This window comes from Orcinus orca, chromosome 3, assembly GCF_937001465.1.
Source record: "Orcinus orca chromosome 3, mOrcOrc1.1, whole genome shotgun sequence".
Classification (NCBI taxonomy): Eukaryota; Metazoa; Chordata; class Mammalia; order Artiodactyla; family Delphinidae; genus Orcinus; species Orcinus orca.
The window spans coordinates 60,694,719-60,719,733 of record NC_064561.1 but is presented as its reverse complement, the minus strand read 5'-3'; the positions used below and the strand labels follow the sequence as shown (position 1 = coordinate 60,719,733).

General features: G+C 38.1%; 1 protein-coding gene across 9 annotated transcripts in view; it reads left to right on the top strand.

Annotated features, from left to right (window-relative positions):
- FBXO38 (F-box protein 38) overlaps positions 1–24,605 on the top strand; it is a 52,383-nt gene extending 27,778 nt beyond the window's left edge. For 2 of the 9 annotated variants that reach the window (XM_049708028.1, XM_049708029.1), the window contains exons 13-22: positions 7,078–7,197; positions 8,639–8,818; positions 10,403–11,173; positions 16,204–16,304; positions 16,519–16,621; positions 19,497–19,663; positions 21,592–21,737; positions 22,222–22,325; positions 22,817–22,930; positions 23,721–24,605. In XM_049708028.1, the coding sequence (XP_049563985.1) occupies positions 7,078–7,197; positions 8,639–8,818; positions 10,403–11,173; positions 16,204–16,304; positions 16,519–16,621; positions 19,497–19,663; positions 21,592–21,737; positions 22,222–22,325; positions 22,817–22,930; positions 23,721–23,899 (1,985 nt within the window). In that variant the 3' untranslated portion in view covers positions 23,900–24,605. The remainder of the gene's footprint in view (positions 1–7,077; positions 7,198–8,638; positions 8,819–10,402; positions 11,174–16,203; positions 16,305–16,518; positions 16,622–19,496; positions 19,664–21,591; positions 21,738–22,221; positions 22,326–22,816; positions 22,931–23,720) is intronic. The other 7 variants (XM_049708035.1, XM_049708032.1, XM_049708030.1 and 4 more) reach the window with 7 other exon arrangements.
- Positions 24,606–25,015: the final 410 nt, after the last annotated feature.

Sequence of the window (25,015 nt, the reverse complement as noted above, 5' to 3'; positions counted from 1 at the left end):
GCTTATTTTAAAGTTATCTTTGTGATGCCTCTTGTCCATGGAATCTATTGGGGTATTTACAGAAAGGGAAGGACTTAGATGCCATGAGAATTAAGGTACAGTGAGCCTTAGAGGCCTGGCTTAATGGAGATTTAACTGTCAGGATATGGGTGAAGGAGCATCTTTCAATATCTTGCTGACCAATAGATAGCTACATTGGACTTGAACGTGGAGATCATTTTTGGGTGTTCCAAGAACTGGAAAAATGAATAGTAGTCATGTGCTAGACACTGTGTTGGAAACCTTTCATATACCTTTCATCATTAAGTCTTCAAAACCACCCAGAAAATTAAGTACATGAGCTAATAAGGACCTATGGGATTTCACTTATGTAACTATCCATTCCAGTTCTTTGATACTGACTGAACTCCTGCTGTGTGCCAGCCCATGTGTTATTAGGCTTCATCTGCCCCTGTGTTGATGAGTGAGAATGGAGTGAAATTGTTTCCTTAACAAATTTTCCAGGTTCCCAGTTGACGCTTAAGAACTGAAAAAGGAATCTCTTCTAGCCACTATTTGGTTGTTGCCCTTTCACTCATTCTTTTAGGCAGAGTAATTAATGAGAAATGGGGTGCCCTGGTGTTATTAACTCCTTTCATAATGAAAGTATTCTGTGTATAGAGCGTAATTTCCTTTAGGATCACTCTGAGTATGCATGTCCTGACCTAAGAATCATCTGTAGGCATTGTCTTCACTTCCTTACCTCACAGGTTCTCTATAGAACTGTCCATTTTGGCTCTTGCCAAAGCCACCAGTGACTCTCTTATAAAGGCTAGTGGTCATTTCTCCAGTTGCATCTTGTTTGACATCTCATCTCAGTTGCATTTGTCACTGTTGTCCACTTCTGTCTTCCTGAGATATTTGCTCCTCTTGGCCTTTCTGAAACCATTTTCCTGGTTTTCCTCCTATCTCATTGGACATGCCTCCTCAGTTTCCTTTGCTTGCACCACCTCCTCTATTCCGCTCTTGTCCTTGTTCTCCCTTTTTCTCTAAACATTTTCTCTAGATGACCTCATTCAGTCTCATGGCTTCAGTACCAACTATATGCTAATGAATTCTAAACCTGTATTTTTGGCTTTGATATTTCTATTTTTTAAAGTAATTGCAGTTATATCCAATTTCATACTTTTAATTTCCACATGAGTACTCTTAGGCATTTCAAACTTATGGCTAAATCTCTCCTCCTAAAATACAAAAACAAAAGTGCAGAGCCAGCAGGTGCTAGGGGTGAAGGAGGGGGGAGTGAGGTCAGGTATTGTTTCTTTGCCTTGTTCTTGAGTGCCATCATAAGGATCTGGACTTCAGAGAATACCCAACCATTCATAGAAAACTGTTACAGCAGCTGCAGTGCAGAACTCCTCAAATCCTACAAACCCAGTTGTGGTTGAAGTTGATGTACTGGACAGATTATAGACTCCACTAGAAAGTTACATGGCCATTGGCTTCTCAGTATAGAATGGAGGATGCCTTCCACTGTGAAGTCATATATTGATGCAGCAGGAGCTAAAACTTATACGAGAACACGGTATTTGATTTAAGAGAGAACAATGGAAACTTAAATCTACTAACATTTGAAACTAAGGTTCAGTAGATGAGAGACATGACTCCAAACCAAATACTTGAGGTACAGTATTTGTCAAATATGATATTTTCAAATGCTGAGAAGCAAAGGAATTAGTGACATAAATGCCAAGATTGAGGAATTCAACAGCTTCAACAAGAGGAAGCCTAAGAATACCAAAGATGGTGGCAGAATTTTAGAGAAATGAAGATTGGCATAAAACGTTAGGTTCCATGGGTCTTTCCAACTTGGCAATATGTTTATGTGCATTTATTATTACATACATGTCAGGTTGATCCTTTTAAATAAAAAATAATGACCAGGGGAATTTCCTGGCAGTCCAGTGGTTAGGACTTGGTGCATTCATTGCTGTGGCCTGGGTTGACCACGGGACCCACAAGCCACATGGCATGGCCCAAAAAAAAAAAAAAAATGGGACCTGGAGAAAGGCCATGTGACTGTTGATCAAAACCAGGAGTGGTGGAAAGAATTCAAATAAAAGAAAGAGAAACAACTAACAGAAAAAACATAAAGAGTGGTACAGGGATTAAAAATGAAAGGGATCATTGGGAAATAACGTTAGTTGAAATGACTAACATTGATGCTTCCACTCTTTAAGTACAAGCATAACAATATTTTAAATATTACTTTAGTTTAGTTTAGAAATGGGTATTCACATGTTGAGTTTCCTTAATGTAGAATTTTAAAACTTTCCATGCATGAGCTTTTGGACCAACGCTGGAATGAAGCGGATTCACTCACTCTTTTACTCTGTTGTATTTAACTTAATCAGCTTGCATGAAGTAATTGCCTATCAAAGAAGGGCACTGTATAATTTTAAAAGCAATTTAATTTGTATAAGTTGTGTCTTTGCCTTATAAACCACTGAAATAAAATATGGTGTTTTATAGTGAACATTATCATTAAGGTAATAGATGACTCCAACAAAAATATGCTTTTGTTGTTTTACAGAGTACTGTATTAATTTACCAAAATTCTGTAATTTGGTTAAGGATATTATCTTTCTTAGATTTGCACTTCCAAAAGTGTTAAGATTTAGAATGCTTTATTGTGAGCTAGTTATATTAACTGAAAATACAAGTTCATTACCTTCATTTTGCAGCACTGTAAAACAGGAAGAGATGTTCATATATTCTAACAATTCACATTGCCTAACATAACATTACCATGTGTCAAAATCATGATTCTGTAATTGCTAAAGCATTTTGCCACATTATTTTAATATAATTACTTTTGAAGTAATTGTAACAACAAAGCATAGTTTTGCCTATACATCATTTAACTAATTTTCTATCTGGATTTAAAACAAATCCCACATACTTTTTTTTAATAGTGGGGTGCCACTCCATTCCCTCACCACTACCTCCACAAAGTAACCACTAAGTGAAATTGCTCTGCAGCACTTAATTTTGGGCAATGGTTCTCAAATTTGAGTGCATCAGAATCACCTGGAGGACTTGTTAGACCAGGTTGCTGGCTTTCACTTCTGAGGCTCTGAGTAGGTATGTGTGGGACCAGGTAATTTGCATTTGTAACAGGTTCCAACGTGATGCTGATGCTGCTGTTTGGGAATCCTATGTTGAAAACCACTGACTTTTGGAAAATCCTTGTTTTTGAAGTCTGAGGACCAGCTACAATGTGAAAAATAATCCCGGTAGATTCATTTTGTTTTCTATTTGGGGGCAAATACTTGTCAACCGCTAAATAGTTATTCCTGATACCAGAAATTGTTGCATGCAAATTATTTTGTTAAATGTCAGTGACTTTTTTATTTTATAATGGTTAATGAAGGCTATAAATTTAGAATCAGGTTTTATATAAAAGAGACCAGTTAATATATTTGTTAAAATAGCTCAGATCCATTAAGGTTTATGATTATATTTGGTAACAGGATTTTTTTACAACTGAAATAACATTTCTCCTGAACAGAATATTTAGTAAACATTGATACTTAATTAAAAGATAGCTTACATCGTTTCTGTAATTTAAAATTGTTCTGAAAAAGATGTACTGCCCAATGATAAAATATTTTGAAACAAAGAAAAAAAAATCAAAACCAAGAATCACTTGCATTTTCCCTAGCCCAAGGGTAGCATCATCTCATTTAATTACCAGAGACATCTATTGAGACATCATCCTTTCTTTGCACCTACCTGCACTCCCCAACATCGAGTCCTTTAGCGAGTCTTGTTGACTGTCTCTAAAACATCTCCCCAATCCATCTACGTTCTCCTTCCTCATTGTACCAGACCTTTTTTTTTTTTTTTTTTTTTGCGGTACACGGGCCTCTCACTGCTGTGGCCTCTCCCGTTGCAGAGCACAGGCTCTGGACGCGCAGGCCGAGTGGCCATGGCTCACGGGCCCAGCCGCTCCGCGGCATGTGGGATCCTCCCGGACCGGGGCACGAACCCGTGTCCCCTGCATCGGCAGGCCGACTCTCAACCACTGCGCCACCAGGGAAGCCCTGCACCAGACCTTTTTTACCTAAATGTTTTAACAGCTTTCAAAGTAAAATTAGTTCTTAGAGCAGCCAGGGCAGTTTTTAAAAAACATGTACCAGACAGTGTTACTCCCTTTCTTAAAACTTTCCAGTAGCTATGCATTGCCTTAGAAAAAAATCCAGTTTCTTGATTTGGGCCATAAAGTGCTACATGATCTGGCTTGTCCTCACCTTGTGCTACTTCCCACCTCACACACCATGCATGAATGTGCCAAGCTGTCGCCAACTGCTGCCTCTTCCTAGAATGTCCCTCCCTCCATCTTTGCATGGCTGGCTTCTTCTTGATATTCAGGTCTTAGCTTAAATGTTAACCTCAGAGCTGTCTTTCCTTACCACCTTAATCTTTTTCTTTTTTCAATTGAGGTATAATTGACAGTGTTTGTATATATTGCAAAAGGATCACAGTAAGGATGTCTCGTAAACATCCATCACCATACATAGTTACAACGTTTTTTTCTTGTGATTAGAAATTTTAAGATCTGCTCTTAGCAACTTTCAAATATGCAATACATATGAATAACTATAGTCACCATGCTGTACATTATATTCCCATGACTTATATTTATTTTGTAACTATAAATTTGTACCTTTTGATCACCTTACCACTTTGTCACCAATTCATTCTGTTATATCATCCTCTTTTAATTTTGTTACATAAGATATTATTTTCTGATATTTTCATTATTGTTGATTAAAAATTTTTTTTCCTTCCTCAACTGGAATAAGCTCCATGAAAATAGAGATATTGAATATTACCACTGTTTCTTAGCACCTAGGAACAGTAACACATTGTAGTAGGTGCTAAATAAATATTCAAATGAATGGATACAATTAAAGAAGTTAGTTTAAAATAACCTTGAGATATTATATTAAATATTTCCACAGGTTGTTGTGGCAACCTAAAATGCAGTTGCTCAACAGCCTTGGAAAACCTTATCACGTAGATATAAGAAAGTACTGTTCCAGTGGTTCCCTCTGCCTATAAGAAGCAATTCTAAGCTTTTCACAATCTGGGACCCAGACTACCTTTTTAGCTTTCTTTTCTCTTTCATACCCTCATCTCAACACAAACTCTTGTTCTTTTTATCACTGGGCTACTTACTCTTCTGGAAAATGTAATGTGCTTCCTAGTATATATGAAATGTCACCCCAACTCAGTGAAACCTTCCCTGTCGAACAGGAGAATTAACTGCTGCTTTTTTGTCCATGTCCCCCTTACTTGGACTGTTCTAGCACTTAATGAGTATATTCTGACCTTATTCTGTGTGTCTAACATTTCTGCTCGAAGGTGTGCATTCTCTGAGAGCAGGGACTATAAATTTCCCATCTATTCATCATCCCTGTATTGTAGCAGGCTCTGGAAACAGACCTCATTCCAAATCCTAGCAAATTACTAACCTTTCTAAGCCTCAGTTTCCTCACCTGCAAAAATGAGGCTAGTAGTAATACCCTCGTAAGATTGCTATAAGAAATAAATATGGTAATGTATATAAGAGCATTTAGCATAGAGCCAGACATAGAGTATGTACACATTAATTACTAGCCGCTGTTCATAATCACTGTTGAATGAAAGAAGCAAATTGATTGGCTTTTATCATGTAATGTTTCCGAACAAGGTGAGTTCTCTTTTTGGCCCTAAATAAAGTGTAGTTATTGAGGGCTAGGGCTGGGCAAAAATTTGGGATGGGAGGCTAAACATGAGGGGGAATGTACTGTTGTGTATATTTAAGACCAAAGCAAACCCCACTGTCCCCCTGAAATCTCAGACTTCTCTGCTGTATATTCCAGTGGCATTTATCTGAGTGGTATCTTTCTGGCTTACTCATATTTTTATCTTGTTTCTTTGTTGACTGTATGAATTTGTCCTGTCTACTTACAAATTCTGTAGATTCTTTAGTTCTTTCTGGAACAGGATCTTGTTTTCTTCTGTGTTGGTTTATTCATTTCATTCAGATGGTTGGTTGATTTCACAGCAGTAGTGTTGAGCACCCGAAGGTGTTGAGTGGTGCACAGGGTAAACACAGTCTGCTGCCCTCTGGGTCCTGGCCGAGCTATAAATGTAAAGGACAGTATTGGTATTGTCCTGACTGAAACTGGGACCAGGAACCCAAGCCTAGGTGTAGGTAGTAAGAGGGTACTGGGTTGAATACTGACTTGAGGGATTTGGATTTAATCTTGTACAAAGCTGGCAAAGCCAGGAATTATTTTATTTAGGATCCTCGTAGAAAACTGACCGTTGTATCTTAAGAAGATGTAGTAAAGTGATTGAAGCTTATCAGTCTGATATTGTTCACTGTGCTTATCATCTGGGGAAAATATAAACGTTCCCATTCACTGATAGGCACTAATAACTCTAGTGAAGACTTAGATGCAAATAAAACATTTGAGTGATATTAAAATATTAAATATATACTTAGTGTTTAATAATCCTTGCCACACATTAGCCAAAAATGATGCAATCTCTAGAGAGCAGGAAAAGAAATACACAATTTGAGCTTGCCTGCTCAATGAATGCATCCTGATTCAACTGGCAGATACTATAAGACTAATTGCTTACAAGATGATTGTAAGGTCTTCCAGTAGCTGGCTCTCACTGCCATCAGGCAAATAGCTTAGAGGGAGACAAACAGTTGCCTCATAAGCCATCCCTGGTAACATCTTCAGGAATGAACAGGTGCTTTCTTCTTTCAGCGGTGCCTTTCTCCCTGCTTTCACCTTAAAATGATGGACTTTCTCTACCAAGTGATCCTTTCCCATGTGTGATCTCCCCTCCTATAGAATTGGACACTCCTTATTGATGTTGACATAATGAAGCACAATTACATGATATTCTTTCTGAATGGGCCTAATGATCATGAGGCTGTTCATTTCTCAAGGGTGCCACAGTTTTGCCTGCCATTGTGGTTGTTTTAGACATCTCCTGGTTTTATTTTGACTGTGATTATTTTTGTTTAAGCACTGAACGAGATGGAAGACATGGTTCCAGAAGATGGAGAGGTGACGGCTGAGAGTGAGCATGAGGCTCCAGCTCACAGTCAGGCAGTTATTCCTGTGGACGTCGACGAGGAACAAGCAGGTAAAGTGTGTGACTTCCCACGTTCATGGTTCTGAAAACTAGGCCTGACTCTAATGAAGAAAGTAAAACACTGAGAACGATTATTTTTTTCAGCATTTCAGCTAATGATGTGTTACATGCTGCTTATTTTTGACGAGGCCTGTATTACATTTTGATGTTCTTGCTGCGCATGTGTATACATGTCTTATTAAAGTTTGGTTTTGATTTTTTTGTAACTGTGGCAGCAACTCCTCTTTCTATATTGTTGTACACACGTGCATATTTGTGCGTGTGTGTGCGTGTGTGTGGAGAAAGCAAGCACTCAAATTATAGCTAGGAAAATAAACACCCTGATTAAATATCCTGCTTGTCCTCTCCCTTCATTTTGGTGGGGAGAAGGAGCAGTGGAGAGGTTGATTTAATAAACAGACCAAGATCTAGTCTAGTTTGCCACTGGGTCACTTACGGCAGGCTAAGAGTCATAGAGTACATAAAGATTACCTAATATAACCTTTCATCTTTACAGATGGGGAAACTAATATTCTTTCAAAAGTTGGAATGATTTACTCAAGACCACTCAGCTACTGATCAAAGGACAGAATTGAGATGAGAACTCAAGTTTTCTCACTCCTGGTCTGTTCAGATGCTGCCTTGTCTTTGAATTGAACATATTCTTTAACTACTCTTGTTTTAAGTGTCTTACAGATGCAGTCACTTATTCAACAAATATTTATTGAGTGCCTGCTCTGTGCTAGGCATTGTACAGTGTGACAGGGAAAAGACAGGGAAGGTTCCTTGGAGCTTACATTTTATTGATGGAGCAGATATCAGTCAAAAGTGGGTTGTAAGAGCTGAAGGTTTACAATGTGTAATGCCAAGAAGATAAAACATTTTTGACATAAATATAATCAAATAAGCAAACTGTAACATGCATCTAGCCTTTCAAGAACATGTCTGTGACATCCAATGCATTAGACCTATACTTAATTAAAGAATGCAGAGTTCTCACCAGTCCCATAGGTGTCAGAGGCTCATCTTCATTTGCTTTGCTTTCATTCATACATTTGCAAAATTAGGAAAATATCTAGCCTATTTTTTAAATGATTATTATGACTCTATTTTTTTAAATTTTTTATTATGACTCTTATTTTGATTATTTTTAGGATGATTATGTGACTGTTTCAAACAGTGAAGATCCTGAAGGGAGATGCCATATGCTCTTCTACTTTAATTTTCCTTCAGAGATATATAATGTTGGGTGGTATATTAATCATACTTAATGTTTACTTTAGAATTAACGTGTTTTCAGTGTCTTATCCAAGTATATGCTCATTAAAATGAGTGATCAGGGAGGCTGCATAGAGCCAAAGCATCTCTGAGCCCAGATCCCTGGAAACAGTACTTTGAGTGAGACCCTTTGTTGGGCAAAAAGTGACTGTTACGCCTGTGCTCTTTCTTTTAGGACCCAGCGGTCTTCAGCGTGTAGTAAAACCAACCCCAATTACTGTCCATGACTCAGAGAGTGATGATGAGGAAGACAGTCTAGAACTCCAAGAAGTCTGGATTCCTAAGAATGGTGCCCGGCGTTTCTCTGAGCGTGAAGAAAAAACCGGAGAGTCTGTACAGTCCAGGGAATTATCAGGTGAGAGACTGTGTCTTACTCTGACCTGCTAGTGAGAGTCACCATGAGAACAGACACACTGGCCTTTATATAATGGTGTCCCTGCCACAGCTTGTGGTGCAGTTAACATATCCTTACAAAATGTGACAGGAGGCAAGAAAGGCAGCAGCCCAAGCAAGAGAGGAAAATCTGGGTGGTGCTATCAAGGGCAGGTGCAGCACAATAAGAATATTGTGGAATTGGGGCTCAGGGAAGAGAAGATGTGAGGATTGTCAGTCCCACAGTGGAGGCTTTAGGAAGTTGTGGCATCAGAGTATCAGGGATTAGCAAGGGGCCTGTGCGTCACATAAAAGATGACAACTGAGTCATCCAGAGCAGTGAAAAACAACCATTCCCCAGTTGGTAATCTGTCCAGTTGTGTTTAGCAAATGTTGGTGGCTAGTTTGGTGCTTGAGGAAGTCCTAAAGTATGTTCTTACAATCCCTTGTCTCCCTTTAAATCCAGTCAACAACCTTCTGCCATTTGCCTCACCAAGAAACTGTAATTCTCTTAACTTTTAGATTTATACTTCTTTCCTTGTCTTCCCTTCTGTTTCCCAGAACCGTATACTTACCACTTTCTGCAAAGGATGAGGTTTTTTAAAATTGTCTACTTATTTTTCCTTGGGTACCCTACTCATTAATGTATCTGAATGTTTAGTATACATTTGTATACATGTAACACTGAACCTGAAATATATACACACTTCAGTGTATGGTAAGCTCAGTTCTTTAGACTTGGAATAACTTACTAACCACTGACTGATTACTCAATTCTCATTTTATTCCTTTTAAGAAATTCAGATATCTTTACACTGTGATTGAAAGAGCTTTAATGGACACTGAAATTTAGGAAAAGTAATGTGACCAGCTGACTAACCTGATGTTTCCTAGAAAGTTTAGTTTCTGAATTTAGAAACCAGATCTTCTGTCAGTCAGACAAAACATTATTTAAGTATTCCTTTGTATATTCATTGAGGCTTACTGTGCCCCAGGTACTGTGTTAGGTGCTGTGAGGGGTGAGATGAATAAGTCTTGATACCTCTCTCTCTCTCTCTCTCTCTCTCTCTCTCTCTGTGTCCCTCTCTCTCACTGTCTCTCTGTCTCTCTCTCTCTCTGTAGTCTGGCTGAAGAGTCAGGTCAGAAACATAGATAACAATATTACAGGGCATATACTGCACTTGCTTTGGGGTGGGGTGCAAAAGAGATTGGACAGAGGTCCAAAGCAGAAGGATTGATGAGAGTAAAGGCTCCAAGGTAATAAGGCAGAGATATATTCAAAGAAAAGTTTGGACTGGGGTGTAGAATGTTTATAGGGAAGACAAGAATGGAAAGTTAGTTTTCAGTTAGGTCACAGTAAGCCTTGAAGGCTGAGCTAAGGAGTATTAACCAGGTAGGCACTAGGGAGCCATAGAGAACTTGTGAGCAGCTGAGTGATGTGGTCACCATTTATACTTTAGGAAAATTAGTTTACATTGTTTCCTGTTCCAGATTTACTCTTGCCTTTTGTCCAGAATTTGTACTGAAATCTTTTCTTTTCCTCGGGCCATTCTTCTTTTTCTGTAAGCAGTAAGTGGAAAAGGCAAGACTCCACTTCGAAAGAGGTACAACTCCCATCAGATGGGCCAGTCGAAGCAGTTTCCCCTCGAGGAAAGCAGCTGTGAGAAAGGCTGTCAGGTCACCAGTGAGCAGATCAAAGCCGATATGAAAGCAGCTAGGGATATTCCTGAAAAGAAAAAAAACAAGGATGTTTATCCCAGCTGCAGCAGCACCACCGCCAGCACAGTGGGGAACTCCAGCTCGCACAGCACTGCTTCTCAAAGCCCCGACTTTGTAAGGACGGTGAACAGCAGCGGCTCTTCCGAGCCTAGCCCTACAGAAGTGGATGTGTCCAGGCAGTGTGTCTGCTCCCCCGGTGGGTCAGAGGACTCTGAGGCCATGGAGGAGGGAGATGCAGAGAGTTCTGTCTGCCCCAGATGCTGCTGTCACAGGCCCCAGGAATCCCAAAGGAGAACTAGCAGGTGTTCTGATGAGGAACGTCCTTCAACCAGCCGAGCCTGTGTTGTGAATGGCCCGGATGGTACGAGATCCGCCTTTTCCTTTAGGACTCTGCCACCAGGGGGGTCTTCAGGCCCAGCACATGATGAGAGGACTAATGGGAGTGGCTCTGGGGCTACAGGTGAGGACAGGAGGGGGAGCTCCCAGCCTGAGAGCTGTGACGTGCAGTCTAATGAAGACTACCCTCGGAGGCCCCTAACAAGGGCCAGGAGCAGACTCTCCCATGTACCGCTGGTATCTGAGTCAGGTATGACAATGCTGCCAGGATTAGCTACTGCAGGTTAGGACTTGAGAAGGGCATTTGCTCCTTCCATAAGTTTTCTTACATTAAGCCAGTTGGGCAAATTGATTTCTACATTGGGGTTCTGCGCTCATACAGATTTTGAGCTCACTTTCAGTGACGGGGTGGGGGTGGGGAGCGGGGGTGGCACGTAAAACAGCTTGTAAAATACCAGCCAGGAGAGGCACAGAGAGTTAAGCTTCTGAGAAGAGTGCGACTGTGTGTGTGTACTGACCTTATATACAGTGCCAGTCCCACGTCTCACTCCCAGTATGTAAACTCTGCTCCCGTCCCACACTGCAGAGGCTTAACTCCTAGTGCAGTTTTAAAACCTTAGCTGAAAGGTAAGGACTGGAAGTCGCTGGGCCTGGGGGAGCCCGGCGTGCGGGTGCCCCCCCTCCACTTGCCTCTGTAGCGTTGAGTAATTTTTCCCAAAGGCTAGTTTTGCTGCCAGTTAGGCTTGCCAGGAGAAAAGCAGGTAAGTAAAGCAGGTAGTTTAGCTGAGAATCATTTTGGTGAAGATATCCTCAAGACACATATATGTATATAATTTCATTAATAACATTTAGGTGTATGCCGAGGCATGGGGTTCGGCGGGGGTAACACATTCCTTAATTATAATCCTGTTTATATTTCTGATCTTAGTTTTAAATAATCTCTCCTGCCTTTACTAAGTCATGAATACCTGTCAATGAATAATAATATTTTATTTTCTCTAAACCTTACTCAATTTAAAAATCTTAAAATCAGCACCCAGTACATAGAGTTCCTTTTATCTGCTATTGCAATAAACAGAGCTGATTGAATCATGTGGAGCTAAACTAACAAAAACAAGCTTTCATAAGATACATAGGAGATATTAATTAATTATGTGCTAATTATCATAGTAGCCTAAGCTCATATTAAAGTATATGAGTTTTATTTGCAGATTTTATTATGCTTTGCAAACATCAGTTCTGCCATGATGAAAATACTTTTCCCAGCTTGAATTTTAAATGGTTTATCTCTTTATACGTAACATAGGATTTACCATTTTAACCATTTTGAAGTATATAGTTCATTGGCATTAGGTACATTCGCATTGTTGTGGGACCACCACCACTATCTGTCTCAACTTTTTCATCTTCCCACACTTAAAGTCTGTATCCATTAAACAGAAACACCTCATTATGACACCCTTTGTTGCGTGGTTTTTCATATTTGTTAAGTCAGATCTACATGTTTACTTTTGTGATTTCATTATTTTTATGCTGTGGAAAGCCTTCCCTACCCCGGCTCGGATAATTGTTCACATCTTCTCATTCTTTTATTCATTTATTTGTTTATCTTAGTTTAGTTCTTTATCTTAATCTGTGGGAACTAATTTTATTTTTTATTACAAATTGTCACCAAGTTGTCTCAATACTATTTATTGACATCCATCCGTATGTCATTTTGAAATGCTCTTTTATCATGTACTTTGACCATAGTGTGGTTTATCTCTGGGCATGCTGTCCTGTTCCAGTGTTCTGTCTTCTTTCATTACTCTTTCGCAAAATTTTCTTGGCTAGACATGCATTTATCATTTATTTTTATAGTTTTATTTTATAATAATTTTGTCAAGTTTCAGAAACAAATCTTCTTGTGTTGTGTTTGCAATTCCTTTACATTGACTGACTGAAAAGATAAGTGTCATTTTTACAGCATTGAGTCTTCCTATTTAGGGACTATTTTGTCTTATGTGTCTTGGTAAAGTTTTATAGTTGTTACTGTTTTGGTGGGTTTTGTTTTGTTTTTGTTTTTAACATGGGTCCTTCACATTAACCATATTGGGGGGAGGGGGGTTAACATCTTCTTTGCCTTATGTTCTGCTGTTCCCTTTGTCATTTTCTTCTGACTTGTTTCATGACCAGAACCTTTTCTTAGGTTAAATAATTTTCTAGAATTTTTTAAAAAAATTCATTTATGTAGTGCTTTTTACTTTTTAAGGTTAATTATATCTGTTGTCTTAATGATTTTTTTTTCCCAATTTGAGAAGACTTCTAATGTATGTAGCTCATGTGTATATGGTAGGTAAATTACTTGCCAATATTTTTAAACACAATACAAATGTCCATTTACTTTCAATAACAGTTTTTCTGGAGAAATGTCAAACTGCTGATTTTTAAATTATCCAGGTCTCTTTTGGAAAGAAGAACAAGTTATTTGGGTGGCTTTCAACCTGTTATTTTTAATCTAGCATGTTTTTGATATCTGTTGGCCATTGTGCTTTAAAAGTTTTAAGGAGGTAAATCCAAACTAATAAAGGAACGAACTTGATTGTTATGGATTTTTTTTAATCCCTTCAAAGAAAATATTTGAGTTTTTAATTTGGTTTTTGATATACGGCCTTACATAGTGTTAAAACCGTGTTAGAAGTAGTTATTTGTCTTGTGATTTCCTGTTTTGGGAATAAATGCCTCTAAGTTGTTCCTTTTACCCTCATTGTATAATACTTTATAAAATAAATATCACAAAAATAACTAATTGGATTGTCAAAGAATAGCACTTAAGATGAATATGATATGGTTCTCATGAATCCTGACCTCTTTCCTTGACACCCCATGACTGGATTGGTCTGCTTTTCTGTGTTTCTGTAGCATCTTTGCTAATGTCAACTACACCGTGTGTTGTAATTCCGTGTTTTAATGTCTATTTTTCCAGTAGACTATGAGCTCCATGAGGTCAGGGACAGTGTCTGCTTGGTCACCATTATATTCCCAGCTTCTAGCACAATGTCTTACATGGTATGGGGCTCAGTGAATAATTGTGAACTTAATAAGTGGTAGGAGCCATCATATGAGGTATGTTGATGCTGGTGGATGTATGAAATCATTAAGGATTGTCCCTAAACAAAGATTTACTGTCCCTAATAAACAGAGGGAGACATAAGGAAATAACAAACACAATGAACTCTGTTTTCTTTTTACATTGGGAAGCATTTGTTTTTCAAGATTATCTACATATAAAGTGTGACTTAGTCTTATAAACTTTTCTTAGAAAACAAACTGCCAGTTTGGGTACTCAGGAGGGCAGGAAATTTAGCTTTGAATCCCATATTCTGATCAGTTAAGGAGTAGGGGAAGGAAGCAACCCATGAAGGTGAGAGGCTGAAAACTGGAGCATAGAAGGAGCATGCTAATAGAAGATTCTTATTTGAACACTGTGATGAAGGGATGGAAACAGACCTGTTTTTGTTTGTCTTCATTTTGTGGTACCGGGAGAGGGAACCAGGACCTATTATTGGTTGTAACAGGAGTATGAATTTTGGCTGTTGTATGAAATGGTGGCTGCTGTTAGAAGATTCCTTGTCGGTGAAAATAGATTGTTCATGAAGCTCCTTCAGGAATACTGTGGAAGGTGGCCTCCAGTGGGTCACCTAGATCAGTAGTTTTCTCTTCCAGAAACCCAGTGTTTTGCTTGGGTTCAGGGTCCTTGGAGAAAGTTTGATGGATAAAACTCTTGGGCTCCCTTTTAGGCTTCAACCAAATTAGCTGCTTTCAATTGTTTTGCATAATAAGATTTCACAAAGATTTCGAATGGTGGAGGAAAGGGTTCTGGTGTATTGAAAAAAAGAAAAAAATAAACAAACACTTGAACTAGATCTCTAGAGTCCCTGTCTAACTCAAAGCCTTTGGGAATTTGTAGTATTTGTACCTCGTTTCCCTATCTTTCTTTGTAATCTTTCATGTTTGAAGTGAGAGAGTTAACCAAGTGGTAACCCTGTAATCTAGTAGTAGTAGCAGTGTGCAGTATGGTGGGATTTAATTCGTAAAGGTCAACCTTTTTTCATTCGATATATGCTCTGCTACAGAGTGACTCTCAAAATGAAGACAGTGACTTTTAGTGTCTTGTCTTGCAATATGTATGTGCTTGTTAAGTTTTTGAGATGAATTTAGAACTTGTATTTAAATAATATCAACATAATATTTGTTTTTATAATTAAACTATAACGTTTTAGAACAGTACTAGTAAATGAGTTAGGGCCATACTAGGCAGAGTTTGGCAGGTAAATGATTGCAGGTTTTCTAGCATACTGATAAATACATTGGCAAACTGTTCTCCCTTCCCATGTCTCAGTTTACTTATTTGTAAAATAAAGAGAATAATCTATCTCAGAGGGCTGTTAAAAGGATTAAATTAGTTAATACAAGTAAAACCCTGAGAAAAGTGCCTGATACACAGTAAGCACTCAGTAAATATTTGCTGTTATTGTTATTACATTGACGTATCTATGATACATTCATTCATTCAGTGACTGTTGAGTGCCAGTTCATTCAATAAATGTTCATTTTAGCTCATTGTTAGTGGCTGACATTGATACGAAGATGAAATGACAATGATGTTGTCTTCAGGGAGCTTTTAGTTTAAATGGAGAAATAAAACAGATATACAGGGAATTACAGAACCATATATGATGTTTGGGGATACAAGTGACTTATTAGAATAGGTGGCATTTAAGCTGGACCTTTCAGGGATGGGTAGTATTTCAAAAAGTGAAGTCAAGAATGGTATTCTGGGCAGAAAAAGCTAAAACAATTAATGGCTTCAGAGGCACTGGCAATGGGAGATGACTAGGATATGGTATAGAATAAAATTGAGAACATTTGGGGCTAAAGCATAGCTCCAAATGTCAGGCATTGAAATGTATTCACTAAGCAGTAGTAGTCAATGCTTTAACGTTGTTTAGCAGGAAAGTGGTACGTTTAATCTACCAGTAGTATTTAGGATGGGTTGAGTGCCTAGAGACGAGAATGTTGATTAGACTGTTGGAATGGGCCAGGTGTGAAGAGCGCAGTGTTATGTTTGATGTTGATATGTTTGAGACAGCGGAAGGTGATCTTGTTTTGGAAGAGGCAATTGGAAATGGCAGTCTGACTGTATTCCTTTGGGAACCAAGTAGTAGAATTGAGAGTTTCCTTGGTGGAGTTCATACATATGCAGTTGAATGTGCTCTCTTTGAAGGAAAGACAGCAAGGCTAAAATTTGGATTTTCCTCTCGCCTTTTTTAGAGGTTGCCAAAACAAAGCCACGTCATGCCATGAAGCGGAAGCGGACAGCAGATAAGTCCACCAGTACCAGTGATCCTGTGATTGAGGATGACCATGTGCAGGTGAAGGAGAAAATCCTTGCTTACCTTTTGGTCCAGCCAAGTTCCTGAATAATGTAAAGGAACTAAAGTTCCCATCTTTACATAGTTTCTTTGCCCTAAAGAGACTGGTAGTAGTTGCTTCTCACTTGTGCCAGTGAAAACACTTAAGCTTTAAAAAAAAAAAGAAAGAAAGAAAGTACAGGAAGATACATCTTTTAAATTTTTCTTCTTGTAGGTCCTTGTATTAAAATCCAAAAATCTTGTTGGAGTCACTATGACCAACTGTGGAATCACAGATCTAGTGCTGAAAGACTGTCCCAAGATGATGTTTATCCATGGTATGTATTTAGGCCCATGTCATACAAGAGCATCATGATTGAGTTTAAAGCATTAAAGTCTCATAAATACTACAGTAACATTACTATATTACTTTTTCAAAAGAATCATTATTATATTTTTCTAATTCTGTCCTCATTCTGTAGGTCTCAACTAATTATCCCATTGTATTTACAAGGGACCATGTGCAGAACCTTGGTTCATCTTTTAATATATAGCCTCTCCTCCAGTTTCCTCCAAATGATAATTACAACCTGATCTGACAGAGGTTAAGTTAACAGCATATATGGGCTTTGGAGTCAAGTAGACCTCACCTCGAATCCTGTCTTTGCTATTTTCTAGCTGTGTGATATTTGACATGTTTTATGTATGTTTTGGGAGGAGGGGGGAATAGTGACTGAGCTGTAAGTGCTTAACTGCACTGGATTTGATTGATATCATCAATCATAACCTCAGTTCATGGCACATTATCCTTAGTCCAAGCCTCACTTTTCTTTTCAGTCCCATTTCTCCCTCATTGCCAATCGCATCGGCTCCCATCACCTGTAGTCAGGTATTTAACGTTATGTCCTTTCAGTCTATCTTTCATGTCTTTTTTTATAGACATATTTGCCTCTGAACAAATGATAGGGTATTATTTTGTGTGAGTTTTTAAATTTTTAGATACATAATATGTCTCATACATGATCTGTTTATTTTTCCATTATTACTCAAATTTATATTTTTGATACCTATCCATATAAAATTATGAAGAACTGACTTGTTCCTTGCCTTGTGCAGTTTATATATATTCTGCATTCATTTTTTTCAGTGTGTGAAGTATACATAATTTTACTTACCTTATAAAGCATTTGTGAAGGTTAAATGGAGTGGTTGATACATGCACACATGTGTGTATATGTGGATGTATGTACCTACACATAAACACAGTAGAGGGTCTGACCTCTAGTAAAAGCCTAGTAAATGTTCATTAGTATTAGTATGGCAAAAAAATATTTAGGGGCTTTCTATTTTTTGCACTTCTCCAATACTGGTAGTAAACAAAACAAGGAAATCCTTACCAAACATTTTGTCATAAACTAGGAAAATCCCAAAAAGGAGAGATAAAACAAATTTAAGCACTACCTCTCTCTTGAATTCTAGAAGACTCCAGACATGGGGACCCCAAACCCCGTGTTTACCCTTACAAGGTGGTACTTTATCTCATGTTGAAGTGTCCCCCTAAAATGGAATGGGGGTCTTTCAAAAGCTCAGAGATCATAGCCAACAGCAGAGCCCAGACTAGCATAAGAGCTTTCAGTGTGTCAGCACTCTACTCTCTGAGGTCTGAGACTCTACCTTCGGACTCTGCTGGTTAACTTCTCATTCCTGTCTCTATTCTGAGCTCTCTGAGAATCTGACTGGTTTTTACCTCTGCACTTGACTTTGCTGATTCTCTCTATATCTTCTTTAACATTAGTGGTGGATCACATGGCCTCAGGCCCAATCTTCTCTCCTTAAACCAAACTTTTTAGCTCAGCTTATTGTGGGACAGAAGATCTTAGATAAGAAGCTCAGTCCCTGGACACCCACTGATGGATGGGTTGTCTGTTAACGGTGGATGAGATGACTAAATGAGATTAGAACTGACCTTAGCCAAGTCTGGTTTTACAGCAGGGAACCACTGAACCCTTATCGCCATCTAGTCCTCTCTTCCCTCTTTTCCCGTCCCCAGCACTGCTTCCTCTTCCTCCTGCCGTGTCACAGGAGAAAATGAGTCTGAAAGGCATAAGACTTGGTCAGTGTTCAAACATCAAAATTACAGGGCTAGATTGCTCAGTAAGATGATGACATTTGGATCAAGGATGTTACAGAACATGTCTTTTATGAAATGTTTAAAAGGTCAGGCATGTTGGCCTTATGGATAGAATATCTTTGATCTGATTCTGTCTCTTGAGTTGGACCAGGTTGAAATCTATGGTAAAAACTGGATCAGATTGAAATGTGAGATTAAAAAAAAGGAAGGGGATAATTTTCTGAAGTTGGTATACTGTTGTAGTTAAATGTGTCTGTTATATCACAATTACTTTTCTCTATAACCTCAATATTTTGTATGTTAAATGGGAAGAATATTTAATCATGTTTCAGACCAGCACTTTCAACAGAACTTTTTGCAGTGATGGAAATGTTCCGTATCTGTACTGTTCGATATGGTAACCACTGGCTGTTTGTGACTGTTGAACATTTGAACTGTGACTAGTGTGTGAGGAACTAAATTGTTAATTTTATTACACTTCAGTTAATTTAAATTTAAATAGCTACTGGTGGCTAGTGGCTACCACATTGGACTGTACAACTTTAGACCGAAGTATCCAAATATTTCTGGGTCTTTTTTTTTTTTTTTTTTTTAAGGTTCTGGTTTTATACCTGAGGTAAGAATTAAAATCAACACTGCTCATTTCCTATGGGTGAATGTAAGATAACGTATGTGAATTATCCCAGGAACCATTACCCATAAAATTGTATAATTCAGTAGTTGCCGTCATTCATTCTCTTCAATATGTATTTCCTAAACAATCCCTATATTTAGGCAACTCATTCTCTGGAACTTGAATTTCTTGCCAGTAACATCTTAGATAGGAAAAGGTATCTCCCTTCTAGCATGAGGGTGACTGCCTTCTTTTGAACAGGACAGAATCATATTTTCAAGTCATTTTGATGACTGTCAGTTGTCCTTTGCACTAGTACTTGACCTATGTTAAAGATGTTTACATCTGCAATATTTTATGCTAACAAAAGGTATGCCAGTCCTCCAAAGAGGATTCCAAATAGGTTATATGTTGCTCTATAATTTTGTATAAATTATCTGTAGAGCTTACCATTGTTTTCATTTTGTAGCTACCAGGTGCAGGGTACTGAAACATTTAAAAGTAGAAAATGCACCAATTGTAAACCGATTTGACTATGCACAGTGCAAGAAACTGAATATGGATCAGGTCCTAGACCAGATACTAAGGATGCCTCCTGAGAGAAACCGTATCATATACCTACGCCCCATGCAGCAGGTAATGAGCTCTGCTTCTTTTTGGTGATCACATATTGCAGTGATATTTTTTAGTGTTCAGCCTTTTTGAAATTGGCTTTTATTCATTTGCTGAACCCACAGTAATGATTCTTTAGATTCTACAGAGTTTTTTTAACCAGCCTAGACTACCTTGCCAATCTTCTTCATCAGTGCTTTTCTGATAGATTTTTGTGGGCTTTTAGCAAGTTATATGATGAGGGGAGTTGTTATACAGCAAGTTTTATACTTATTAAAAGTTGCCTGTGGTAAAGAGCACAGACTCTGGTTTCAGACTTCCTGGTTCCAGTTCTGGTTCACTGACCTGTAGCAGATTACTTAACTTCTATGTCTTAGTTTCTTCATCTCTAAAATTAGAAGAATAAAAACCTGCTGTTACTGTGATGGTTAAATTAATACATGTTAAGTGCTAGAATAGTTGCTGGAATGTAGTAAGCAATCATATGATAGTTGCTGTTACTATTATCATCATTATTATAATAGTAAACGTTTTAAAGTATCTATGAGATGATGGCTGTTAGCTGAACCTATTGTGGTAAACATTTCACAATATATGTAAATCAAACCATCATGCTGAAGAAATGGCACGTATATACAATGGAATATTACTCAGCCAAAGAAAGAAACAAAATTGAGTTATTTGTAGTGAGGTGGATGGACGCAGAGACTGTCATACAGAGTGAAGTAAGTCAGAAAGAGAAAAACAAATACTGTATGCTAACACATATATATGGAATCTAAGAAAAAATTTTAAAAGGTCATGAAGAACCTAGGGGCAAGACGGGAATAAAGGCACAGACGTATTAGAGAATGGACTTGAGGATATGGGGAGGGGGAAGGGTAAGCTGTGACAAAGTGAGAGAGTGGCATGGACATATATACACTACCAAATGTAAAATAGATAGCTAGTGGGAAGCAGCCACATGGCACAGGGAGATCAGCTCGGTGCTTTGTGACCACCTAGAGGGGTGGGATAGGGTGGGTGGGAGGGAGACGCAAGAGGGAGGAGATATGGGGATATATGTATATGTATAGCTTGATTTACTTTGTTACAAAGCAGAAACTAACACACCATTGTAAAGCAGTTATACTCTAATAAAGATGTTAAAAAAAACCCAACAACATCATGCTGTATACCTTAAAGGTATACAGTGATGTGTTGTCAATTATTTCTCAATAAAACTAGGGGAAAAAAGAGTAACATTGTGTGTAAGACTCTGTGCTTGATGTCAAAAGAAGGTTTAAAGGAAATATGAACCTTTGCAGTCAATGTTTGAACCTGGCCTCAAAAGAATCATTTCAACACACAGATTGCTTGTTGAGTGTTTATAATTTGCTGGGGCTGAAAAATAACACAGGACATCATCCTTCTTGAGAAGTTTGCCTTTCCACGAAGGGGGTAGACATATATGTCATTAGGATGACAAAGTGGGATTTCGTAAGTAAAATAGGGATGAGGGCATTCCATGAGAAGAAAGCAATGTGAACAAAGGTTACAAGGGGGCAAGGAAGTGTGTTCTGTCTTTAGGAATGGACATTAGTCCAGTTAGAATGGGGTATATGGTACTACACATTCACAGTTCTATACTGCAGTCAAAATTTAAACCTGTAAAGGATATATTCGGAAGTGGATTGCTGGGATCAGTTACCTGAATCTGGATTCTCTGGTTTAATTCACATTTATATAACAGTGAGATGTAAACTGCTGAGCTTGCTAAACAGTTGAATTTGCTAAGCCTCATCCCTAGCATGGCAAGCTGTGTTCAGGGTGGAATGTGACTCTTTGATTTTCAAATCAGCCAGAGATTTAAAAACTGAGGTCCCAAGGAAAGATTGTTCAAGCCCTAGGAGATAGATTTCTAAGGCATTCTCTTCCTTGGTCCAAAATCCTCTCTCTCGTGTTTTCCACAGGTGGACACACTAACGTTGGAGCAGAAGCTATTTAGTGGTCCCTACCCCTATCACATCTGTATTATCCATGAATTCAGTAACCCTCCCAATGTCCGGAACAAGGTGCGCATTCGCAGCTGGATGGACACAATAGCAAACATTAACCAGTAAGTTATCTGCAGCCCCTGACGACCTTCTAAGTCAGTTCCCAGAGCAAGGATGCCCAGAAACAACAAATCCTAATTATTTTTTATTTTAAATGATTTCATCTGGGCTTTTCAGGCACTGAAACATGAAATGTAATGTGAAAAAAAAAAGGGAAATGAGGACTTAAAACTAAAATGCATACATATATATTTGTAACTTTTTATTTTCAAACTTAGAGAAGAATCACAAGAACAGACCGTACATGTACATTTAGTTTCATTCCTTTAGCCTTATAGCACGGAAAAGAGATATTAAAGATCTTAAAACTGTGATGTTTTACATCATCAGAAAATTTGACTTTTTATGCATTTGTTATTTTAATATTTTGTTTGAGACCTTCATTAGAATCTAGGCATAACACATTTTGATAGTTCCTTTCTAACCTACATCCCAACATTATTTTCAGTTTTATAATTTTTATTTAATTTTTCTTGTTGCCTCCAGAGAGCTCATTAAGTATGAATTCTTCCCAGAAGCCACACGAAGTGAAGATGACTTAAAGAAGTATCCCAAGTACCCATGGGGTAGAGAAATCTATACTTTAGAAGGTGAGCATTTATTTGTAAATGGTTGGAAAGCTAAATAACTGTTAACTAATTAGATGGAGAGACATGTCTTAGGGAAGATTGGAGTAGGAGCCTAACAATTTGTCAAAATAATGGGAATATTGAATATCTGCAGGTAGCAGGGACCAGATAAATAGTGCTCTCCCTGTATGAGTCTTTACCATCCCTAAAATAATCAGCAGTATTGAAACACAAAAAGTGAAAGAAAATTGAAACTTGCTATACAGTTTGAAAGTTGCAGTGACTTGAGGAAACCTGTGTCAGCCTCTTTATTTTGTGTGTATATATATGTACACATATATAGAAAGGGAAACTGAGGCTTAATGGAAGCAAAGGATGACCAAAATCACATGACTAAATAGTAGCAGAGCTAGAATTGGAATTTATATCTGATGCTGCTTTCAAAATACTAACAGCGTTCGGCCCTATCGTTACTTCCACCCCAGTAGCACTGTTGATCTGTCTTCTTTTAGGTGTTGTGGATGGAGCGCCGTATTCCATGATTTCTGACTTCCCTTGGTTGAGATCACTACGGGCAGCAGAACCCAACAGCTTTGCCAGATATGATTTTGAGGATGATGAAGAAAGTAATTATGTCCTGACTTGATTTTTATTCTCTAGTTTGAGGTTATCCTACGGTGTTAGATACTTAGTATTTTGTCTGAGTTACGAGCGGCGCAGCGTTTTATCACTTCCCATATAAATGTTTTTGCTTTTTGTTATTGTTTGGTTCACCCCTTGCTAAAAAAAAAAAACAGCTCTAAATGTATACAATAGATAACCAGTTGACTTACTAGGGATATATGAAGGTTGGTGGAAAGGATTCCTTCAGACAGATTGTCCTACCTAGATTTTTTTATTACCTAAATGTTTATAATCTTGTTACTCCTTATTGAAGAATTTGGTCAACTATATTGTTTCAAAGCTGTTCCCGTTATACTAATTATTCTGCTACTTATGAGCTGCTTCTTGTTGGGTAGCATGTGGGAACTTATGATTTAGGTGTGGATACTTGATGGGGGAACTTGAAGGAACTCTGGAATATAGTTCTTCTAAGTGTTAGCACCCTTGAATATCCATTTGTAGGAAGTTAAAAAATATATATTTTAGGAGGAAATCGATTTCATAAACTACATGTATATATGTATGACTTACCTCTCTGGTACATTTTTCACCTTGGGCCTTTAATCATGTGTGCTCTTTTTGGCATCAAACAGAGTATATAAGCAAACTGATGGGGACCCATTCCATGAGCTATGCATACATCAGTTACACTGCATGAGAGTACACAGGCATATCTCATGGACCAGCTAAATCAGAGTGGCTTTCCAAATGATTCTGATAATCTTGTTTCCCCTTTTCTTTCTAATTTCCAAGGCACCATCTATGCTCCTCGAAGGAAAGGGCAGCTGTCTGCAGACATCTGTATGGAAACAATAGGAGAGGAAATTTCAGAGATGCGTCAGATGAAGAAGGGCGTGTTTCAGCGAGTAGTGGCAATTTTTATCCACTATTGTGACGTCAATGGAGAGCCTGTTGAAGATGACTACATTTAACTGGTCCCTCCTCTTTCCAGCTATTCTGGCAGTAAGCTGCTGGGGCCATCCAGCTGCCAGAGAGCTTCACAGAGGCTTGCGGCATGCAGTTGGGAGGCTCCGGCGCATTTTGGTATATAGGAAATGTATAAGGAACATTGAAGTTGTATACAAAGATTTGTACATAGAGGAAATACACAAAGATATTTCCTAAGTACCAACTTTATATCATATGTTTATACAATTTAATTTAAAAATTCATTTTAATGAAGGCAGAGAATTGGAAAGAGTTCATTTTGTTCATTTTTCCAGGCAGTTCATAAGGTGTCACTTTCTGGCTGAGCCCCTGTTTACTATATTCTTAATCATCACTGTCACGCCCTTAAATCTGTGCCTTTTTCTTCTCGAGCAGAGCTGTTTGAGTAAACCTGTTGAAGCGTCTTTTTGTCTCTCGTGCTCTTTTTGTGTTACTGTTAAAACTCCAACTAAACCCTATGGTCAGAGGTGGCTGTATGTTTGTTTCTGTACAAAATTGTGGTTCTTTTTCCTCTTGGTATTGTAGTTGCCATATTTCTTAAAATGAAGTAAAAAAAAGACTCATAGGTTTAAAAAAAACCTGAGTTTGAGGGGGAAATGGAAAAGTTTCCAAAGCATTTCTAGTTATTTATTTCCATATTGTGTATATGCTTTATCTTGAATATAAAAATAAAAATTTATTAAAAACTTTTTTCTTGCCTTGGAACTGAATCCCTCATTTTAAAGAAGAGTAGCAAATACTACACAGAAAAGGAATGTGTAGTTGTGTCTAAGTAAGATTTCAGTGTAGTCTAATCTCTGATCTCTTTTTTTAAAGTTCTGTGGCTGCAAGATGTTTAACTCACAGAACTCTTTATGACAGAACACTGGGAACAGCAGAATTTCCCCAAATATCTGGTCTTCAGGAGATGGCCTTTCTCCTTTCTCAAGGAGAGAAATTCACCTGATATATGGCAGTGATAATATGCAGTATCATAGTGTCAGGGGTTAAAGCAAAAAAAGCTTCAGAGCAACACCTGTGTCTGAGGGCTGGCTTTGTCACTTGCTAGCTGAGTGAACTCAATAAATTGCACAAACTGAAGTTCTGTGGAAATATTTTAG